Source organism: Rhinatrema bivittatum, chromosome 7, assembly GCF_901001135.1.
Source record: "Rhinatrema bivittatum chromosome 7, aRhiBiv1.1, whole genome shotgun sequence".
Taxonomy (NCBI): domain Eukaryota; kingdom Metazoa; phylum Chordata; class Amphibia; order Gymnophiona; family Rhinatrematidae; genus Rhinatrema; species Rhinatrema bivittatum.
This window is the reverse complement of record NC_042621.1, coordinates 260551481-260576170: the sequence shown is the minus strand read 5'-3', so window position 1 is coordinate 260576170 and position 24690 is coordinate 260551481. Positions and strand designations below refer to the sequence as shown.

At 43.1% G+C, this 24690-nt stretch overlaps 1 protein-coding gene across 1 annotated transcript in view; it reads right to left on the bottom strand.

Annotated features, from left to right (window-relative positions):
* Positions 1-947: 947 nt before the first annotated feature.
* The window catches only part of SFRP5 (secreted frizzled related protein 5), a 102731-nt gene continuing 78988 nt past the window's right edge, over positions 948-24690 (bottom strand). Inside the window, exon 3 of the mRNA XM_029610777.1 lies at positions 948-1469. Coding sequence (XP_029466637.1) covers positions 1117-1469 — 353 coding nt within the window. The 3' untranslated portion in view covers positions 948-1116. The remainder of the gene's footprint in view (positions 1470-24690) is intronic.

The following is a 24690-nucleotide window of genomic DNA, read 5'->3' as shown; positions in this document are numbered from 1 at the left end:
ACTCCAGTTCAAGAAAGGACTGAGTCAGTCCTGGATTTGTCTCACAAATAAGTTTACTTTTGTGATAGAAATTAGAACTCTAAGGCCTGAATTTATCAAAATGCTAGGAATGATAGGAAAAGGGGTGTGTTTTATGGTAATAGGCAGTTTATCACAATTTGCGCTAATACCTATGCGAAGCGTCATCTTAGTGCAAATTGTGATAACTTTTTCGCGATAAGTGCCAGAATTAAGAACATAAGAAATTGCCATGCTGGGTCAGACCAAGGGTCCATCAAGCCCAGCATCCTGTTTCCAACAGAGGCTACACTTGCAATTAATAGCAGTGGCTATTCTCTAACTAAACTTGATTAATAACTTCATGGAATGCCCCCTAGTCACAAGAGCCTAGTCATAAGGTCCTGCTAGATAGGTATTTATATCTCTATGGGAGGCCCACCTAGTAACTCGAGGTGAGAATTAGGTATTAGTGTAGGGGTGAGGGGTCACTTTGACATTCAAAATGAGACGTACGAACAGAACAGTGCTCTCTTGTGAAGATTTGATGACCTTCAGAGTGAGGAAACTCATAGATGTAGAGAGTCCATCTCTCTCCTCAGCTGGTTCTCCAGGAGCTTAAAACCAGTCAAAACAAATGAAAAAAGTCTAGTTAAACTTTGCATTCAAGCCATACAATACAGCTTCACAAAACTGTGAGCCCAGGCCACTTGGCCAAAGTTCCTGCCCCAATATCCTGTCATTTGCATCACAGCAAACATTATGGTGCTTTTGCATGCATTAATGGCATTTTCGCATGCGTTAAGGCATTTTTTTACATGCGAAAACACCATATAGCACTTTGATAAATGACCCCCTAAGTTCTTAAAGCAATGGGATAAAACCAGGATTGCCTCTCTGCCTGCCATTGATGACTGATAGTCACCTGGTAACTTTAATTTTGGCTTATGGAGTACTGTCACCATGCTAGCGGGGGGCATGCTCAGCATGTTGACTGGAGTGATCTTTCTTGGCCCAAATAGGCTATGTCGCTATGGTCCTATTATTGAGATATAAAGTCCATGTAGGCTGAGATAAAAAAAAAGAAACATCACAGCCCTGTGTTTTGAGGTCAAACGTTTAGCGAAAAACACCTAAATGAGGTCTGGCACTATGGGAAACAGTATCTGAGCATGGATAGGAGAACATAAAGTTCACTGCATACTTCATGTCTTTGCTTTTCCTGTCCCACTTGTAGATAGCTGTGAGCAGGAGTCGGTTGTCGACTTTACGCCCCATGATCAAGAAGCTGCCACCCAGGTTGTCCAGCTGAGGGCAGGGGCAGCCTGCTGCATTTTTGATATATAGGACGAGCTTCCGAAATTCTTTTCTCTTCAGCTTGCCTGCCTTCAACACCTTCTTCTTCTTCTGAGCTGCAATCACTTTCCGGTCCCCATTCTCAACCTTCACTTCCTTAATTCGCATTCTCAGCACTGCAAGGAAGGAAGCAAGAAGGAAGGAGAAATTAAAGCGTGTAGTGCGCCTCCAAACTGCAAGGACGCTATGGGCCTGTTTATTAAAACAAGTTAAGAACATGTAGCAACGCGCATTAGCGTGGTGCTTTTTAAAACGCCATTCACTAAGCGTGTGTTATCATCAATGTCTATTAAAGCATTCACGCAGCAGTTTAACAAGGGCTAATGTGTTAATGCACTTTCGTAAACAGAACCCTAAATGATTACATAAACACATTTCTTCAAACCGTTCTTGCCCTTAGCTGCATCCCATGAGGAATAACATGATATGGCTAACAGAAAAGAAAAACCCCGTGTAATTATAACAAGTTTTCCGAACTTTTCGTTGGCAGCTTATGATGAACCATGTGATCATGTCCTGCTTAGATGATTTTCCATATCCAGTCTCTAGTGGATTTTTTTTCCCCCTCTTTTCTGAAGTTGTGGAGGACAGCTAGTGAATTTCAGTAGTTACAATTTAGAGATTCATGTTTCTGGCCCAGGGGCAAGTATCTGCAGGGGTGGTTCATCATGAGGCAGGGTGAGGCGGCTGATTCAGGGGGCAAAATGTTGAGGCAACAAAAAGAAATGCCCCAATACACTCCTGCTGCGGATGCCTCACCTTGCATTCAGGCGCATCAGCATCGCCGCCAATGTGGCTTGAACAATGTGCCCGGCGGGGGTGTCCCATCCCATCCCATCCCCCATCCCCCATGAGAGGAAGGAGACAGCAGTGCTGCAGCCTAAATGATGTCACATGCCTGCGGGGTTTCACCCTACTCGGGCAGGACGAGCAATGCAGGAGAGCGACAGCAAGGCAGCAAAAGGGAAGATAGGGAAGTATGAGAGAGAGAACCCCCACCTCATCTTAGCTTCCCTTCTCTCCTCTCTTTTCCTCCCCTCCTCAGTTGGAAGGGGAAGGCAGAGAGAGTGTGTGTGTGGGGGGGGGGGGGGGGGAGGGGCTTGTGAATGAGGGGAAGGGAAAGGAGGAGTTGAGCGTGGAAGGTGGGAGAAAAGAAAAGGGAAGGGGGTTGAGTGAGGGGAAGGAAGGGATTGGTGAGCGAGGAGGGGAGGGGTCAGCCAAAAGAAAAGGGAGGGGGAGGGGAGTGAATGATAGGGAAGGGATGGGGTTGTAAGTGGCTGGAGGTGTGAGTGAGGGGAAGGGAAAGGGGTGAGTGGGAGGGAAGAAAAGGGAAGGAGGTTGAGTGAGATGGGGAGAAAGAAAGGGAAGGGGAGGAAGAGGAAGAGGGAAGTAGAGAGGGAACAAGAATGCATGGGGGTATGTGATTGGGAGAGGGTGCAGGGCTAGTAGTAGCATTTGGAAAACTAGACAGCTGCCTAGAGTGCCACTGTTTTGGGGCAGCAGAGCAGGGGCAGGACTGAAACAATTGCTACTCCTTGTTCATCCCACCTGCATAGACCCAGGTGAGGAAGTCGTATCGTGTGGCTAGTATGGGTGAGAAGGAGGAGGACTATTACTGCAGCAATAAGAATCAGGAGCAACATTGACCTGTGTGACCAGAAGAAAGAAGAAGGAGTAATCCCATCAGCAGCTTGTGAGTTCCAGAAAGAGAGAAGTGCATGTGTATATGTATGTGTGTGAGCATATGTGAGTGTGAGTGTGTGTGATAATGAACATATTTTTATTAGTTTGTATATATGAGAAAGAGGACAATGTGTGTGCAGCTCTCCTTTCCCGACTAATCCATGACTGGATATCAAAAAGTTCCCAGATATGGAGAGTGGGAAATTTCTTTTATCCTTATTCATTTTAATTATTGAATGTTATTTCAGTCTGCTCTTGAAATATTTTATTGATTTTTAGGAACTTTTTAAAAATGTTAATAATTGAATGTTATATTTGTCAGTTGTTTTGAAATATTAATTTACTTAGTATGTTTTTACTATTATGGTTGATGTTTTATATTTCTTGCTTTATTGTTTTATGAAGAATGATGTTTCTGTTTTTCCATTGTTGCACTGCATACAGAGTCTGGCTTGTTGTGGTTTCCAGTTCAACTTTTGTCTGCATGTTTCTGTTTGTACTTTATGGTTTCTTTATTCTGTATTTGGTGAAGACCTTTCTGTGTTCTGTCTGTGTGACCGAAGTGAAATATTCTGCTACTGTGTAGTTTCTGTGTAAGGATGTATAGAAGCCTGCCTTGTTTTGTTTTCTAATAGGAGGTGTATTGGTGGTTTAGAGTCTGCTGAAATAATTGCAGTGCTGTTTTTCTTAGATAGAGTTGTCACTGTTTGAGTGCCAGCAGTTAATTATACTTTGAAATGAGAGGATTATTATATTGTCATTTTTTAATTCACTTTGCTCTTGGCTTTCTAAGGCCAAGCTCACACTAACACACTTTATAATAGGCCTAATACCATATGAGTTCCAAGTATTTTTTTTTCTTTATTGCAGAATTTTCTGCTTGGCACTACAACAGTGCATGTAAATATAATAAGACATGTTGTAAATAATGTTTTTACCTCCGAAAGACTGTACTTTTTCATGTAAAATGTTATTATAAATGCACAATTTGTGTGTGTGTGTGGGGGGGGAGGGTTGGGGGTGGGCACAAGGCTGTAAGGTTCGCCTATGGCACTCAATAGCCTTGCCTAAGCCCAGAAAAAGGGTGTCACACACAGATCCACACTAATCACCCATATCTCACTTCCCCAGTGGGCAAATGCTCGGGAAGGATGGGAGGCAGACGGTAGGGTTCCTGGGAGTGTGACAGGGTTGCCAGCTTCCTAGAAATATCACTAGCACAAAAGGGCTAGAGTCCAAGGGGGACCCAACCCCCTTTGCCCTCTCACTGATTTGACCTGCACCGCGCCTTGGGGGCACCATCTCTTTCCTCGCCTCAGGCAGCAAATTGCCTTGAGCCATCCCTGAGTGTCTGTTCGCACCTTCTTACACGGTTTTGCCAATGTACCCACCACCATCCCAGTCTCGAGTTCTAGCATTCCGCTGCACATTGTAGACCGAGCCGTGGAAAGAGCAGAATTGATATTTTCCATTTCTAGATTTCCTTTGCAATTTTAGCTCAAGGCAGTTTGCAACGTTTTTTTTTTTTCAGGTACAAAAAGCCCCTTCCCTAAAGAGCCTGCAATCTAAGTGGATGATTCTTGGAGTCTGTGTGACTGTCGGTGTCAAGGCCTTGGTTGTGCTTTAGCTGCTGCTCACCCTCCTCCAGACGTTGCTGCCCTGCTAATGTGAGGCGCAGTGGTAAATCTCTTAACTCTGAAATTCTGGCCCATCATTTGTACCATAGGGTAGGGTTGTTAGCTTTAATTTCTGCAGTGAAAACTGATCTCATACAGGCCACTTTCCCCATTCTATGCTTGCAGAAAATTTTGTTTTTATTAAGTATGGTCTGTAGTACTGTATTGTAGCTAAAAGTAAAAAAAAAAAAAAAAGGCTTGACTGGTTCATACTATTTTCTCCCTGATATACACCAATCCCTCCCATAGTGACTATTCTGGACAAGGGGAAATGAAAAAAAAAAAAAAATCAAACAGCAGCAAAAACAAAATCCCCACAAGTCAGCCCCAACACTAAGAATGCTCCATTGTTATCCAGATGTTTTTAGGGAAAGTTTTAGCTCCTGATCCACAGAATGCAAAAGGCAGGTGGCCGCATTTTGGCTGGCTAGGTGTAGCAGTATAATTTGCAGCCCTGACTTTGCATGACTGAAAATTATCCTAAAATCACCAACTAAGGATTATCTGGTAATCTTAGGCACTCAGAATCAGCTGAAAATGCCCCTCCCCGCCCCTGAGATCAGGTGTGAGAAAGAATTCCTGACTGCACAGTGCATTCACACTTCCCCAAATCATCACATAGAAGTAATGTAGTAACATAGCAATGATGGCAGATAAAAACCAGATGGTCCATCCAGTCTTCCCAGCAAGTGCTTATGCTAGTAACAGTTGCTCCATGCAGGTTACCCCCTCATAAATTCTGTTAAGGGTAGTAGCTGCCGTTCTGAGCAGGTTACCCCCATGCAGAAATGTTACACCTAAATATAACATAGATTACCCCTTTTTTTTTCAATAACAACCTCAAGCCTTTAGAACGTCTGGCACTCTGAACGGATCAACGTCCCGGAGTGGGGAAAATGACAGGTAGACAGGCCCCATGTTCCTTTCCATCCTGTCACACGGGACACGGAGCCATTCAGCTGAGCACTATTCTCTCTCTGAGTTCCAGATACCAAGCACTGGCCCTCCCCCCAGCTTCCCTCAGCCGAGGAAAGGGGGGGAAGACAGAGGTTTGAAGACTTGAGCGGCCTGACGCAGTTGGAGTGAGGGGCATTAAAGGGCCCCAACGTTGAACTCACCAATGGCCGGGCCAGTGGAAGAGAGGCCTGCTAGCAACAACAGTAGGAATTGTTCATGTGCAATGCTCTACGTTTTGCATGTGGAAATGCATTCCTTTTTTTGAAGAACAGTATACTGTAATTCATCACACCCACCACTGAAGCAATTGCATATGTACTTTATCAATGTGGGTAGAAGACCCCTTGCAGTAGTAGAGTTGTGGGAAGCTGATGTTTCGTATCTCTAGATGGAGAGAGAGAGGTTCCTCCTGGCCGTATGGCCGCAGGAGTTAGCTAATGAATACAGCACTTAGCTGGATACTGCCAGAAGAATCTGGAGGGTTGTGGAAGTGAGCATACCACCCTCTTGTCTGAGGCAAGGCTGTATGCCATGAACCATCCTCAGTACATAGGATGGCAACAGAAGATATTACACATTCTGCTGATAACTTGGATTCAGAGTCACAAGATTAGTAAGTAGATTCCAATTAGAAAATAGAATTACTGACCCGTCAGCGACCATGTTGCGTCGGGAAAAGCATTCTAGTCCATGTGTGCTGAGATGGTATCGAGGCAGTGGCAGGCTGCTGAAGTGAACTCATTTGGACTGAGCACCATTGGGAGTTATTTTTTCCGCAAGCATAAAGATATCCTAGTTGGCTCAGTGCCAGGTATTAGAATGCTTCAGATCAGACTGTTTGAAGAGTTGATGTACAGCATTGGAAGTAATTGGACAGTATCATGATGTTCAAATTTGTCTTATGTTTGTAGCTTCTACCTCACAATAAAGGCAAATTGTGAACACCTTAGACAGGGAATGGAATCTCATTTTTTTGACCAAGAGAAGGATGGAAAATGAGTGTTCCCCCACCTAGAATTCAAATTTAAAAAGTATTTTTGTGATGTGGAGAAGAAGCCACAAGACCATGGTAGGATAAAGGCTGGCCACAAAAAGAGGTACGGTTATACATATTCTTGGCAGTGAATTTCTTTTCTCGCTCTCATTCTCACAGCCTCCAACATGTTTCTACAGTATGGAGCTAACCCAGTCTATTAGTAATCTCTCTTAGAAGATCAAGAAATAAACAAGAAGATAAAATGCTTTGAAAACTGCTAACAAAGGGAAGGGGATCACAGGACACGTAGGATAGAAAGAAAGCTTAACCTATTCCGAAATATGCTGGATTTTATGAACAATTCCACACTTTGTAAGCTGTAGTTTCAGACCTTGTTTTTGATCAATTAAATAATTGGTGGGGGTACGGAGATGAGTGGGAGAAGGAGATTTTCCAAACAAGCTTATTCTTCAGCAGCTCTATGGACAGTGCCGGCTTGTCAATCTGAAATGCGGCAGGACTTCTTGTCACCGTGTCGAGACAGAACCCATATGCCCTTTTCCTCAAACAGCCCTTCAGTTCCTTCTGTGAGGAACAAAGAATGCTTATCCCGCCTGGGTTTTCTGTGTTAACAAGTCATCATTTTATAGAACAGGCAAAAGGTCTTTTTTGAAAATGGAGCCAGAGGGATTTTGGCAGACAGCCACAGGGGAGCTAAAGCTTCCAGTTCATCGTCTGCACAATGGGACAAAATTAGGGTGTAGTTTTTGACCCAGCCCATAATTAAGGCTTGCTAGAACAGAGAACCAATAAGATACATTCCTGGAAAGCTGAAAGTGCCTGAGAAAATGTGTAGTACAGCTGATGCACAGAATGAAGATAAAAAATATGCTTTATGGCCAAGTAAGTTACTTGTGCACTCCAAGTTTCTGTTGATTCTGTGAAGCCTTTTAGAATTTGTCCATGGCCAACAGGATTATAGACTAGTTAGGATTTAAGAGAGGTGAATTAGTCTAAAGCAAATTTTTGAAAATGTAATTACCTGCAGCAGACTTTTTATTATTTATTTTAAATAATAAGAATCTTATGCCACCATGCATGAGAAGAGAAAGAAGAGCAGAAGGTGACGATGAATGGTTGAAGGTGCAACTTTCCAAAGTGCACTGTAGATGTCACAAAACCTTAGACACCTCTGAATGTAATAAGTTTAAAACAATTTCTCATGAGCCCATATGTATTTGCAAATGGGCTAAGGCACTCATGCTCATGTATTTTATATCACGCACACAAATATGTGTGCCAGATCTAAAATACACGCAACTTGAATGTTAGTTTTGCATATGGACTTTTGCATACATTTGCATGCAATATGTGGTTTACAGGCAAATCTGCACATATTTTCTACTTGCATGCTTCCACGACATACAGCTTCCAGTTCTTCAAGGGTGTGTTATTCCAGCAATGCCGGCACCCACCAGACAACCCAACTTCACTGCCCGCCTAGCGACCCTGGTGGTGGAGCATGAGGGGACCTCTTCACCATCCCTGGGGTTCACTGCAGACTGTGGCGCAACAAGAAGCCTATTTAACCGCATAGCTTCGTACCCAGGTGGGATAAGTAATATGTGGGCATTGGGGGTGGGATCAGGTCAGGATGTACATGCGGGGGCCCCCGGGGGGAGAGCTCAATGTGGCCTACAAATAGGCAAATGTCAGTGGGTATATGTGGATACAGAAATATATGGTCATTCCATTATTATCATGATGCATGCACATGTGTTGCCAAAATAATATAAGGCAAAAGTTAAATAGCTGGCATGGATGACAAGGGAAGACTTAAACCAATAGTCACAAGTATAATAAAGGTGCAATTATGAGCTGGACCTTCTTATGGGATAACTGACAGATTTAATGGTGGCCTCAATAGCAGAAGAAACCTATAGCCTTCTTTCAGCAGGGAGAGAATTGGCCATTTTGCATGGTTTCTGTTACATCCCAAAGCTATGTGCTCTATGGAAAGGGACATTTCCACTGGCTGGACTGCCCAGCTTGTTCTCTCATGAAAAAGGGTACCATGGTATTTCATGGAGGTTACCTCTTCTGAGGGACTTTGGGTCCTGATGGTAGGACATTACTTTTAGATGCATTAAGGGAGTACAAAGACCCTTGCTACTCTCTTAAAACGTCAGTAGAACACATTAATTTATACCAGTATGGAGGTCACATTAACAGCTACAGTGCACATTAAACTTTGTAACCCGATTTCTCTGTATAGACTGAGGACCTGAAGAAGAAGGCTCAGGAGCTGCACCAGAAGTGATGGAGGTAGCTAGACTGGCTGCAAGTCAGGCAGGATAGGGCTGGAGGTAAGTTACAGATATGACCATCAAGGAGATTTTCACAAGGGTTGTTTGTGTTTTGTTTTCATCACCAGCCACACTATAGGCTTACTATAGGCCTTGAGCTTAAATCAATCATTATGCACACATACTTAGATCTTGTTATGTCTCTGGGTCATGGGCAGCATGGTGAGGAAGCGTTACTTTGAAGGCACACTCAAGCCTAGATGGGAACTCTGCAGGTTATTTGCACTCCTATATTTATTCCCACTGAAAGTATAAGCCCCCTGTCCTTTGTACTGCCTCATGGCCCTAGATGCCTTGCTATATAGACCAAAACTCAACGCTAAAAACCCTGAGGTCATATCTCAAGTAATGCACCATTATGCTGAAATCAAGCTTCTGTATGTATAGAAATTAGAGATGTGAATCGGAACTGGAATTGGTTCCGATTCCGATTCCGATTCACATCGTTAATTCTTTTTTGTGCGGCCTGATCGCAGTTTTGTTTATCGGCTATGCCCAAGCCGATAAACAAAAAAACCCACCCGACCCTTTAAAACTGTTCCCTTAGCTTTCCCCACCCTCCCGAACCCCCCCAAAACTTTTTACAAGTACCTGGTGGTCCAGTGGAAGTCCCGGGAGTGATCTCCCACTCTCGGGGCCGTCGGCTGCCACTAATAAAAATGGCGCCGATGGCCCTTTGCCCTTACCATGTGACAGGGTATCCGTGCCATTGGCCAGGGCCTGTCACATGGTAGGAGTAATGGACGGCCGGCCAATGGCACGGATACCCTGTCACATGGTAAGGGCAAAGGGCCATCGGCGCCATTTTGATTAGTGGCAGCCGACGGCCCGAGAGCGGGAGATGGCTTCTGGGACCCCCACTGGACCACCAGGTACTTGTAAAACGTTTTGGGGGGGGGGTTCGGGAGGAGGTAATCAATCGCTGAGTAGTAATAGGAGCCTCCGGGTCTGAAGGAAAGACGCAGCGTTTTCCTTTTCTCTTTGGAGGCATCTTTAGATATTTCTCAAACAGAGCTCAGCGTTTCCGTGACCTGCTCACGCTGCCATCTTGCCCCTCAGAATCTCTGTGTATTTTTAAAGCCTGGTAAAGCATCAGATAGGCCCAGGACCAGTTGGCCACTGAAGAGGAAGGTAGCTCTCATGGGTGCTGCTTGCTACCTCTGAGGAGAAAACGTAGGTGAAAGAGACAACAGTAGAGGAGTACCGACAGCCTGAGGAGGAGGAGATCTAAAGGGATGCTACATTTTCACAGTCACCTGTTTGAGGTCAGCTTAAAGATAACTAGTGGGGGCGGGGAGGGGGCACTCCAGAAGAAGAGATGCAGGTCACGCCTGCTGAATGGCAACTTATGAACATCAATGCCAGAATGATGGAGGAAATAGTGGGACTCTGCATGGAGCTGCATAGCCTCCAGGAAGCTGTGAGGGAGGAAATTCAGGGCCTCAGGGATGATGTGTGTGAGGAGATTTGGGGAATTTGTGAGGCAAATACTCACAGACTACAGCGTGGAAGTAGCTACTGCAAAGATTGACTCCCTTCCAGCCGCAGCCCCCACTAGCTCCTTACTTGTCATGGCTCCCTGGATGCAGCCCCCACAAGGCATCTGGATAGTACTTCCCAAGGCCAAAGTTCCACCTGTGCCATTGCCAGCTCCATATATGCCTGCATCACTGCCCATCATTCTGCCACCTCCTCTAATGCCGCCGCCATCACTACCGTCACAACCAGAGAGAGATGCTCCCAGGGAACAGGTGGCTGAGGAGGCAAGGCCAACCACAGCTGCCAGGCATATCTTCTTGCCTCCTTCGGAGCCCTGCAGGACCTTCCAGCAGCTATCCTGATGTGCTGATGCCCCCAAGTCCTATGCCTTCTGAAGGCAGCATCAGCCTTCTGAAGGCAGCATCAGCAGTGACACAACACTGCTGCTACAGAGCTCCAGTATTAGGCGAGCAAAGTCACAGCGCTTCCCCAAATCACTTAAAAGATGGTGGCCGAGGATGCACTAACTTTATGATCTGTATTATTCATCACTAAGAGCACATCATGTAGATATATTCACATTCAATTTAAAAAATGTCTTTGATTCAGAGTGTTCCTTTCCTCTTCTGCCTGCAATGAGCCAATAAGGGGTGTCTCCTTAATTGGCCTCATTGCACTGGCTTCTAGTTGCTGAAAGGGTGAGTTTAAGTTACTGGCAATGACCTTTTGTTATGTCCATTTTACTGGTCCACACTCCACAATATCTTTCCTCAAAGTTATCATGGCATTTACCAGGGCATCCCAGGGGATGCATTTATAATTCTCATATGGATATAAATTTAGATCTAGTAGGCACGCTAAACATGCTTTTACAGCAGTAGCCCCTCTAGATTAGAATAATTTATCAGTGTTGGTTAGAAATTAATTGAGTTATACGAAATTTCGTAAACTACTTAAGGCCCATTCGTTTTCTTTACGGTTTTCAGAGGAGGGGTCAGTTAAGTTTATTTATATTCCGCTTTTTCAGGCACTTCAAAACTGATTTAGGGTTGGCTTTTGATGCTTGTATTATGATTTGTGGAGTGGTGGTCTCTTGTGAGGGGTTTGCAGTGGCACTTGGCAGTTAGTAGTTTGCATTTGTAATGCTGTATTATAGGTAATTGGTTTTATGCTGGATTTTTATTATGTATGTTAAATCTGTAAACCACTTCTATTGTAAATTTTACTGGTTATGCAGTATATAAATTTTGAAATAAATAAATGTGATGTATCTCTTGCATTTCCTCCTGACTCAGTTCTTCCTTCTTCTCCTCCTCTTCTTCATTCACATTCTTTTCCAGGCCCTCTGGAGGAGGCATGCATCTGGTTTTGGCCAGGTTATGTAGCATACAGCAGGCCAGAAATATCCCACAGACTTTAGGTGGGTTGTAGAGAAGGCATCCACCAGATCTGGTACAGACAGTAGAAATATTGTTTGAGTAGGCCAATAGTACTCTCAATGACTGCCCTGGTCTGCCAAACTCTGCAGCAGTCTGAGGGTTAGTCATTGGAATCATGAACCAGGTGTTGAGTGGATATCCTCTGTCACCTGCAGGGGAGAAGGCAGAGAAGAGCAGAGTTAGATATACCATAGGGTAGGCCAGTAGACCATTCAAAGGACAAGGTTAAAGGAATTTTTTGGGGACCAAGCTGTCAGTCCACACCAATATGAGGGAGTCAATCAGAAGAGGTTAGTTGATGTAAAGTGGTAGTTATAAGAGCATTCCTACCTATAAGCCAACCCTTGGTGATGCGACTTTCCTGGAAATGATCATGAATTTCTCACAGTAAGAGGATGTAGGCATCATGAGTGGATCCCAGAAACCTAGGCAAGACTTCCAGGATGATGCCCTTGACATTGAAGACCACCTGCAGATTGAGAGAGTGGAAGCCTGTGCAGTTGTGATAGGTGGTCTTGTGTCCCCCGTTGCCCTTAAGAGGTGTGAGTACAATCGATAGCCCCCAAGACAGAGGGAAAATGTGCTATTTAATTGAAATCAGTCATTATTTGATGTTGTTGTTGTATACTCCGAGGGAAGAATATATAATGTTGCATAGAGGTGGCAGACTGGCTGATTTCAGAGGTGTCTGGAAGGTGCCAGTAGCAAAACATGCCAGAACGGTAGTGACCTTGACTTATGCTGGAAAGGCCCGGCCCCTTCGACTGGTAGGTTGCAGATTCTGCTCTGTTAGCAGTAATCCACTTTGAAGTGTCTGAAAAGTGGAATATAAATCAAATAAATAAATAGGTACAGCATGGTTTCCATTTCAAACCTGAACCTGTGCATAATTTGTTCTTCTGACAGATCCAAAATTGTGTCCTGTATACTCTCCGTAAGGGGTACTCTCCTCCTCCTACTCTTCTGTTCTCTCTCTCTCCTCAGCCATTGTGTTCTGAGTAAACTGAAATGGGACTTTCCACCATGACTTACACCCCCGAGTATGTCCCAGTAACATACACTCCCACCCTCTTTAATGCCCTATATGTCCCTGCTCCTCCCCAATCTATCACAGTTACCACCCAGTATGTCCCAGTCTGTCTCAAATACAATCCCTTCCACCCCTTAGCTGCTTCTGTGTCCACTCCCCTGGAGAAGCTAACTGCCAAATGCAAAATCCAAAATGAAAATGAAAGTTAGTACTCGTGTGCATACATGACTTCATATTTGGAAGGAGCCTAAACTCCTTGCTGAAAACCGTGATTTTGTCACCTGATGGAATCAAATACATAACAAATGTTCATTCGATTTGATGATTCTCATAGTTGAGACCATCAAGACTTTAATCACTTCTCTGAAGGAGAAAGCCACAGTACGTCTAGATATAAGAACATAAGAATATAAGAATTGCCATACTGGGTCAGACCAAGGGTCGGTAAGTCCAGTATCCAATCCAAGTCACAAGTACCTGGCAGGTACTTGGATTTTTTCTCTAGGAACTTATCCAAATCTTTTTTAAACCCAGTTAAACTAACTGCTGTAACCACATCCTCTGGCAATGAATTCCAGAGCTTAACTATCTGCTGAGTGAAAAAGAATTGTCTTCAATTTGTTTTAAATGAGCAACTTGCTAACTTCATGGAGTGCCCCCTGGTCCTTCTATTATCTGAGAGAGTAAATAACTGATTTACATTTACTTTTTCAAGTCCTTTCATGATTTTGTAGACTTCTATCATACCCCCCCTCAGTCGTCTGAACAGCCCTAACTTCCTTAGCCTTACCTCATAAGACAGCCATTCCATGCCACATCATTTTGGTCGCCCTTCTCTGCGCTTTCTTGAGTGCAGCTATATCATTTTTGTGATGCAGCGATCAGAATTGCACACAGTATTCAAGATGTGGTCTCACCATGGAGCGATACAGAGGCATTATGACATCCATTGTTTATTTGCCATTCCCTTCTTAATAATTCCTAACATTATATTTGCTTTTTTGATCACCACAGCACACTGAGCCATCAATTTCAATGTATTATCCACTATGATGCCTAGATCTCTTTCCTGGGTGGTAACTCCTAAGATAGGTGGTAACTCCTAAGATAGAACCTAACATTGTGTAACTACAGCAAGGTTTTTTTTTTCCCTATATGCAACACCTTGCACTTGTCCACATTAAATTTTATCAGACATTTGGAAGCCCAATCTTCCAGTCTTGCAAGGTCCTCCTGCAATTTATCACAATCCGCTTATGATTTAACTTCTCTACATAATTGTGTGTCAAACAAATATTTGATCACCTCACTCATCATACCCCTTTCCAGATCATTTATAAATATATTTGAAAGCACTGGTCCAAGTACAGATCCCTGAAGCACTCCACTGTTTACTTTTTTCCACTGTGAAAACAGACCATTTAATCCTACTCTCTGTTTCCTGTCTTTTAACCAACTTGCAATCCACAAAAGGACATCGCCTCCTATCCCTTGACTTTTTAGTTTTCTTATAAGCTTCTCATGTGGGACTTTGTCGAACACCTTCTGAAAATCCAAATACACCACATCTACTGGTTCACTTTTGTCCACATGTTTATTCACCCCTTGAAAAAAATGTAGGAGATTTGTGAGGCAAGACTTCCCTTGGGTAAATCCATGCTGGCTGTGTCCTATTAAACCTTGTCTATCTAAATGTTTTGTGATTTTATTCTTTATAACAGTTTCCATGATTTTTCCCAGTACTGAAGTCAGGCTCACCGGTCTATAGCTTCCTGGATCACCCCTGGATCCCTTTTTAAATATCGGGACTACATTGGCCATCTTCCAATCTTCAGGTACAACGGATGATTTTAATGATAGGTTACAAATTCATTGAAATAGGTCTGAATTTTCATTTTTTTAGTTCTTTCAGAACCCTGGGGTGTATTACATCCGGTCCAGACTCCCTAAAACTCAAATGTTCCACTGATTTTTTCGACTCTTACCTCCACAAGCTTCAATTAAACATCGACAAATACTGAGCCTAATTGAAACAAAAGATGTTCCAGAAATTCAAATGCGACACCCAGGATTATACCAGATGTTACAGTATCCTTGGATGGCTCCAATTTGTCTTCTGTGCAAATGAGTGACCTTTGAATCCTCTTCATCTGGGGATGATTTATCTGCCCCATCAAAGACTTCTTCTCGTCCCACTGGCTTTTTTGGTTCCTCCTCTTTCTCTTCTTTTTTAGACCAGTGTCCAGCGTCTCTCAATATGCTAACATGGGGCTATTCCAGGACTGCATACAGCCCCCTCCTCATCTACCCCGAACCAGATCTCAACAGAATGCAAGTTGGTAGTTAATCTTTCTGCAAGGACTTTTTCACCTTCTGAGCATTGTCTCCTTAACCTGGGTTTATCTTTTGTACCGACCCCTCATTATGACCCATTTAATATTGTTTATAGTTACATAAATTCATCTGTCTGTTAAAGTTGAAGGTTTTCTTTGTCTCCGTCCTTCTTCTCCTGATTTACCATTGTCTCCTGTCCTTTCCATTGGTTCCCCCCTTTTTCTCCCTGATCGTCTCATTCTTGCTTTTGAAAAGTTAATTTTTCATGACCTTCCCTCCCTAGAAAAACATCTTTCTTTTCCTTCACAGAATTTATCTGCTCAAGATCGTTTATCCCTTGCCTCTCTTCGACAAGATACTTTTATTGTAATAAGAGAGGGGGTTTTGCTCTCCTTAATTGCTCTGAATATATTGTTGAAATTCTATGACAACTTTCTGACACTCATTACTACCATCCCTTACCACAGGATCCTACTGCTTCTCTCAACCTTTAGATCTCCTGTATTGTAGAGGCTGCCCTATCTGCTAATTACGTCACTTCCCGCAAGGCCAATTTTTTTAAAATAGAAAAGCATTCGATTTCACCCATTTTCTGTGTGTTACCTAAAATTCATAAATCTTTAACACATCCTCCTGATAATCCTATCGTTGCAGGCATTAGTTTTCTTGTAGAACCTCTATCCATTTTTATAGATCATTTTCTTCAACCCTTTGTCAGTCAGGTCCCCTCATACGTACGCGACACGAGTCACATGATCTGTCTACTTTCTTCTATTCAACTGCCTTCCTCTCCTGTTCTTCTCATCACACTTGACATTGCATCCCTTTATTATAACATTCCTCAGGAAGCAGGAATTGACTTGGTCCATAACATTTTGGAAACCCGTTCTCCAGATCTTCATGTTCCTACTTCTTTTTTGGTCTCCCTCACTTGTCTTGCACTAACTCAAATTTTCTTTTTATTCCAGGATCAATATTACCAACAGATACACGGTTATGCAATGGGTGCCACTATGGCCCCCTATATTGTTTGTTTATATGTTTCAGTGTTTGAATAACGTTTCCTCTATGATTTACCTTATTGGGCCCTGATTTTATCCTGGCACCATTACATAGATTACTTTTTTTGATTGGACCGGATCAGTTATTCAATTCTTTCTCTTTATTGATTTGTGTGATAATAAAATAACTTTCATTTTTCAAATCAGTATCATTCATTCTCAATTTTTTTTAGACATCACTATTTCTATAATTGATATGTTTTCATACATCTATCTACAGAAAACCTACTGATAAAAATACTCTTCTTCACTATCAGAGTTGTCATCCATGTTGCCTTTGCCAGACCATCCCTACCGGCCAATTCTTTCGACTTTGCCGACTATGCTCTTCCTGTGCTGATTTTATTTTAATCAAAAGCCTATGGTATGTTTGACAACTTTCCCTCATGTAGTTATCCCTCTCGTGTCATTGAAAAAGCATTCAAACTTGCTCTTTTTATCAATCATGACTTCCTTTTCTTACCACGCCAGAATACAACATTAGACCGACTTGCTCGCGTTTTTTCTTTTTCTCCTAACTCTCGTGCTAGCTGCAATATTATCCACTGTGATTGGACAGTGCTATCTCCTTTGCAACTGTTCCATAATTCTTCCCACTTTGTTTTTAGATGCAGGCATAATCTCTGTGATTCTCTGGTCTCCTCAGATTTACCTCCTTTACCATTCCATGATTTCACCTCTGTTACTTGTCATAAACCATGTGGCTCATGTGCTGCCTGCACCTATTCTTTGACAATCTCTGAATTTATTCATCTATCCTCAGAATGTGTCTACCCTCTTAAGAATACCACTGACTGTAGCGCCTCTGGGGGTCCATGTTCCTTCTTTTACATTGGTTAGACTACAAGTAAAATTAAAACTCGCATTTTTTAACATTGTAGTAACATTCAGATTTCCCAATCCACAGTTCCTTTTTGTGTCTGTTTGGCTTTCTTTTAGCCACTTTATCACAGATTTAATGTTCTTCAATTATGTCTTCAATTATGCTCTCCTTGCTGGGTTGGCAGTAACCATGCTGCTCACCTACTCTGTCATGAACAACGATGGAAATCTTTCCCTCAATATCATCCATCCATTTGGACCCATTCAAGAGATCGAATGGCTTTCATTCACTTAAGTTCATAACTACTTCTTTCTTCATTATTTTTTTTTCATCCTTTCTCATTTTTCATTGGTTCTTCTTTGGAAAAACTTGATTGGCTTTCGGACCTCACATGATCTTTTGGGGTGTTCCCTTAAAACCGCTCTGTCATCCTTTGCTCTCCACTTTCAAAAGTCACTATACTGAAACTTGCTGCTCTTATCTACGTCTTGTAAGTTTGTTTTCTACATTATTCTATTTTTACTCACACTGTTATTGATTGTTCCTACCAACCTTTTCTTTTTATTTTCAGATGATATGATTGCATCATTGCTCTCCTTAAGTTTTCTTAAGCTGCTGTCTACTATTGTTTATTTTTTCACTTGAGCATTCATGTAAGCGTTTTTTCTATTTAACTATTTAAATTTTGTTTAGTATTTATATTCAGATATGGGATTCTCTTTTGCCTTATTCATCACTGTTTTTTAAATTTGTTTTATAGAATGTTGCTTTCACCCCCTTAAGACAGCCCTGTGGTGAAATACGGCTCGTGTCGGGGACTGGGACTACTGTTAGCAACCTTTTAGGAACTCACCTATTTTGTATGTTGTGATACTTCTGGTTCAAGATTAGAAATATATCTTCAATAAGGCTTTCACTGTGACATGGCTCCTTCACAATACCCCATTTTCCCTTTGCAGTAGTAAAGAATATGCATAAGCTGAATGATGTTTGTGCATATGCTGCTTTTAAAATACCTCATTACACATGTATGTGCTAATCCCATCTAACACGCACCAAACTCACCCCTTTTTTCTGTGCATATACTTTCATTCGCACACGCACATGTGTACATGAACCCTTTTTACAAAACAGCTTGCGCGTGCTCGGGCCACATGCATGCGTAGATGGCCTTTTATACGCTAGTAAGCCTTTGAAAATTCACCTTCAAATGCTCCCCTCATTCTATTTCAGACAATTTATTTCTGATGCAGAGCAGGAGATTGGAATTCATCCATGAACAAAAGAATCCCTAATACCACTAACATCTGACATCAGAAACCATATCTTTCCTTTTGACGAGTATTTTAATATTTTCTTAACTTGTAAAACAGTGCTTCAATTTCACTATAAATTCCCAACACCAAATTGCATATTATTCTGTCATGAGCCAGTTTCATATGATTACAAAAATAACAATCTCTTTTCACTCCCCCATGTATCTGTCAATAAATATCATCAAACTTAGTCCACATTATTATAGAACATTGTAACATCATATCATATAGCCTCATGTTTTCTGAGCAAGTATCAGCTTTGTGCTTTCTTTCATACCTCCTGGTGGTGGAGGTCAGTGTGGAGAGCAGCCAGTAGAAAAAGTAAGGTAAGACCTGTGAAACCAGGCTATACTTTTTATTAATTTTCGTGCATTGCCCCTCAACCGCTTTATATCCCTGCAACATAGTGTGAGCAGCCTTTGGCTTGCCCAAGGACAAAATAGACTGGACTTTGGCTATTCTTCTACAGACAGATAAAATTAAACAACCAAGAGCCTGCTTACCTCAGCAGTGCTGGAAACAAGCATGCAGTAGTTTTCAGAAAATAACCTTAGCAAATATCCTGCTTCCTTCTCCTCTTGCTTGGGGTCCACTTTTCTCCCTGGGGCTTGCCTTTTTAACCCTCTCTCCAGGGGAAACTCCCTGTAGCCAGGATTCCCTTGTGGGCTGTCTTAAGGTAACCAGGCTAAATGCCTGGTCCAGGGCTTTTAAGGAGGATCTAACGTACACTCCTATTAATCTTGGGACCATTGCATTGCTGAATTTGCTTTTTCCTATCAGTATATTTCATGCTTGTGGACTCTAATTTCTTTGAACATAGAAACATAGGAACATAGAAACTAGGGGCATAGAAAATGACAGCAGAAAAAGTCTGCCCAGCAAGCTTATGGTAGCATCTGCAGCACCATACAAGTCACCCTCTTACTTAGTTTCCCAAACCATCAAAATCAGAGCCCTTGCTGGTTGCTGTCTGAGTCCAATTCCCTGTTACTTCTTGCTATTCAAGCAGAGAGCAATGATGGCGTTGCATCCAAAGTATCAGGCATGTTGGGTAAGGGTAGTAAGCGCCACACCAGCAAGTTACCCCCATGCTTATTTGTTTTCCCAGACCGTAAAATCAAATGTTCTTGTTGGTTGCTGTCTGAATCTAATTCCCCTTTTCCTCTTTTCCCCCTGCCATAAAAGCAGAGAGAAATAATGGAGTTTCATCAACAGTATGAAGGCTTTTTGGTTAAGGGTAGTAATCACCATACCAGCAAGTTACCCCCATGCACTCTTTTCTTCATTTCCATCCTCTAGCCTTTAGGGATCCACAGTGTTTATCCCATTTCCCTTTGAAATCTTTCACTCTTTTTGTCTTCACTACCTTCTCCGGAAGGGCATTCTTTGCTTCCATGTTTACTAATGAGGATGTGGGGGACCTACCAGTTCCGGAGACGGTTTTCAGGGGTGATGAGTCAGACGAACTGAACAAAATCACTGTGAACATGAAAGATGTAGTTGGCCAGATTGACAAACTAGAGAGTAGCAAATCACCTGGACCAGATGGTATGTATCCTAGGGTACTGAAGGAACTAAAAAATGAAATTTCTGATCTATTAGTTAAAATTTGTAACCTATCATTAAAATCATCCATTGTACCTGAAGACTGGAGGGTGGCCAATGTAACCCCAATATTTAAAAAAGGCTCCAGGGGTGAACCGGATAACTATAGACCAGTGAGCCTGACTTCTGTGCAGGGAAAAATAGTGGAAAATATTCTCAAGATCAAAATCGTAGAGCATATAGAAAGACATGGTTTAATGGAACACAGTCAACATGGATTTACCCAAGGGAAGTCTTGCCTAACAAATCTGCTTCATTTTTTTGAAGGGGTTAATAAACATGTGGATAAAGGTGAACCAGTAGGTGTAGTGTATTTGGATTTTCAGAAGATGTTTGACAAAGTCCCTCATGAGAGGCTTCTAAGAAAACTAAAAAGTCATGGGATAGGGGGCGATGTCCTTTCATGGATTACAAACTGGTTAAAAGACAGGAAACAGAGAGTAGGATTAAATGGTCAATTTTCTCAGTGGGAAAAGGGTAAACAGTGGAGTGCCTCAGGGATCTGTACTTGGACCAGTGCTTTTCAATATATATATAAATGATCTGGAAAGGAATATGACGAGTGAGGTTATCAAATTTGCAGATGATACAAAATTATTCAGAGTAGTTAAATCACAAGCGGATTGTGATACATTACAGGAGGACCTTGCAAGATTGGATGATTGGGCATCCAAATGGCAGATGAAATTTAATGTGGACAAGTGCAAGGTTTTGCACATAAGGAAAAATAACCTTTGCTGTAGTTACACGATGTTAGGTTCCATATTAGGAGCTACCACCCAGGAAAAAGATCTAGGCATCATAGTGGATAAAACTTTAAAATTGTTGGCTCAGTTTGCTGCAGCAGTAAAAAAAGCAAACAGAATGTTAGGAATTATTAGGAAGGGAATGGTTAATAAAATGCAAAATATCATAATGCCTCTGTATCGCTCCATGGTGAGACCGCACCTTGAATTCTGTGTACAATTCTGGTCACCGCATCTCAAAAAAGATATAGTTGCGATGGAGAAGGTACAGAGAAGGGCAACCAAAATGATAAAGGGGATGGAACAGCTCCCCTATGAGGAAAGGCTGAAGAGGTTAGGGCTATTCAGCTTGGAGAAGAGATGGCTGAGGGGGGATATGATAGAGGTCTTTAAGATCATGAGAGGTCTTGAATGAGTAGATGTGAATCGGATATTTACACTTTTGGAAAATAGAAGGACTAGGGGGCATTCCATTAAGTTAGCAAGTAGCACATTTAAGACTAATCAGAGAAAATTCTTTTTCACTCAACGCACAATAAAGCTCTGGAATTTGTTGCCAGAGGATGTGGTTAGTGCAGTTAGTGTAGCTGGGTTCAAAAAAGGATTGGATAAGTTCTTGGAGGAGACATCCATTACCTGCTATTAATCAGGTTTACTTAGGGGTAGATTTTATAAATTTACGCGTGCGCGTACTTTTGTTCGCGCACCAGGCGCGAACAAAAGTAAGCTGGATTTTGGGGGCGCTGTTGCGCACGCGGTGTGGATGGACGTGTGAGCTCTGTGCTCCGGAATTTGGGCCCTTTCTACCCCCTTTTTAATGCGCTATACCTCAACAGAAAACAAGTTTTTGGTACCTACAGTTTTTTAATACCTGTACCATGGCTACCAAGAAAAAAACAGCCGATCTTAAACATTATGGATTCCATAAACAACCGCCGGAGTTTTCACATCCTACGGAGCCGGGTGCGGACGCGGCATCGTCAGAGGCAAGCAGCGGGGATGTGATCACTGAGCCAGGCCCGGCTATCTCCGTCATTAATACGGATGCCGAGGGTCGCGCGGAGCTCCGGGGCTGGTTCATGGAGATTCGAGAGGACCTACGTCGGCACCGCAGCGAGCTCCTGGCATCTATGGCGGATATCAGAGAGGATATGGCGGCTTTGGGCAATCGGGTGGATGACCTGGAGCAACATGTTGAAGCACAAGCTCTTAATATGGCGTCGCAGAGCACGCAACAACAAGCCTTGAAAGCCGAGAACCAGGCGATCCTAGATAAGCTCGAGGACATTGAAAACCGCTCGAGGCGAAACAACCTTAGAATTAGAGGCATACCTGAAACCGACGATTATGGTGACACGCTGGAGGTGGTCCGGAAGATTTGTGTTTTTTTCCTCGCCATGCCGTCACACGAGGAGACTTCGGAGCCGGCGGTAAGCACCCCCTCTGTTGCTATTGAACGTGCGCACAGAGCGCTGGGCCCCCGTATTCCAAATCAGTCTAGAGACATTATTTTTTGTCTTCAGGACTTTCCCCAGAAAGCACAAATCTATGCGGCAACCAGGAAACAACCCACGTGGTCCTGGGAAGGACTCACAATTGCTGTATTTCAGGATCTAGCCCCCTCCACGCTGAAAAAACGCTATGATCTCAAGGAGGCTACGAAAACCTTGCGGGAGGCACAGATCCGTTATAGATGGACCTTCCCTTTTGGGCTTTCATTTATGGTGCAGGGAACTACGTATAGGGTGAAAACCCTAGCAGAAGCGGTGGAGGCCTTTCGAGCGGCGAATCTTCCATTTTCATTCACCGTACCTAATCCGGATGCGGGGTTCTCGAAGAAGACCACTATTGCTCGCTGGCAGAGGGTGCCTAATGGGAGACACCGCCTTCGCAGACAATCCGGAGAATCCGGCTCTACCCTGCAAGAGCAGGGCTGATTGTTCTCCCAAGTAATTGGAACATTCTACATGTTGCTGAGCTGTTTTCTCTTATATAGGGCTTGTTTTGCTGTTTAGCCTTTATACTGTTGTCAGCTTTCTTTGTCAAAAGTCAGGAAGGTACGATTTACTACAGCTTTTTGTATGTTTTCTTTAGTTCGGCTGTATCCTTCCTACTGTTGAGGTGTTTTATATGCTCGCTGGAGGGGGGGGGGGGGGGGTGCCCTTCCGGGGCCGTGAAGTTGGCATGCTACCACATGCGCTTGCCCCTGCCCCTTATGGGTGGGTGTTCTGCCAGACAGGTTGGGCAGATGATGGGTTTCTGTGGGGATTATTATATCTTGCACTATGTACCTGCATTTGTATGTATCTTTCTAGTGATCAGCATTTATCTGTTCTCTTCTTTTGTCTGGGGACTTGTAATGGACGTGCGCTTTTTGTTTTCATTTTGACCTGCCATGATTAAACTTTTTACTTTAAATGTGAAAGGGCTCCACACCCACAGAAAGCGACAACTGTTATATCAGGATCTCCGCGCCCTCCGTGTAGACATCGCGATGCTTCAGGAGACCCATCTGAAAAAGAGACATGAGAAGCTACTAGCCCACTCCTCCTATCCAAACCAATACTTTGCATCCAGCACGGTGCGATCCAAATACACAGGAGTTGCTATTCTAGTATCGTCAAGTGTGGTCCATGAAGTCCTACATCAATTTAGCGATTCAGAGGGACGTATCTTGGTTCTGGTGCTGCAAATTGGTACTGAAATATTTACTCTTGTCAATGTCTTCGCCCCCAACATTGCGCAGGCAGCCTTTTTACAAAATCTTGAACGCTGTTTGAACCGTGACACAAACAGTCATCTGGTGATTGGTGGCGACCTAAACCTGATGCTTCGCCCTAATCTGGATGCATCTAGAGCGGGTGCCAATACTTCTGGGACAGCTCGCAGACTCATACTCCACCTGATGGATACATGGAATCTTATCGATATATGGCGTCAACGAAATCCCCGCTCCAGACAATATACTTTCTACTCGCATCCCCATTCCACCTATACGCGCATTGATTACCTGCTTGTTGATAAAAGTCTACAGAATAACATCACGAGGGTAGAAATGGAACCTATCACGTGGTCCGACCATGCCCCAGTATGGTTAGACTTCACGGTACCGGAGGTGATACCAGGTGCACGCTACTGGAGACTTAACGAGAGCCTTCTGGAGGATGAGGATTATGTTAAAGTAGCTGATGGTCGTTTGTTGGAATATTTCCGGAACCAAACATCTTCAGGATCTTCTGTCCCTATGATCTGGGAATGCTCTAAGGCTTTTATTCATGGGGAATTTATTGCTCGCGCATCTTATTGCAAGAAATTAGATGGAGAAAAACGATCTAAAATTCTTCAGAACATCAGATCTCTCTCCCAACAACATATGATCAATTCCACACCGGCGATCTTTAAGCAGCTCACCCTTGAACGCCAAGCACTTCAACACTTGGATACAGCCCGCATTGCGCACGCTTTAACTGTTACGAGACAACTCTACTTTGAGGGAGGTAACAAGGCTGGACGTCTATTGGCACGCAGACTTAAAAAGACTCTGTTTCGCAACAGTATTGCAAAAATAAAAAACAGCCAAGGCATTATACAGACCACTTCTGCTGACATTGGAGCCTGTTTTACTCAGTTCTACGCCACCCTATACAGCGCCCGTGAAGATATTACACAATCCGATATTGATCAATATCTACAGACTGTCGATTTACCAGTACTCTCTCCTACACAGCAGCAGTTGCTGGATAATCCTATTTCCCTGATGGAAGTTCAACAGGCAATAAAAATTCTCAAATCAGGAAAGGCTCCGGGCCTGGATGGGCTAACTAGCAAATACTACAAAACCTTCTC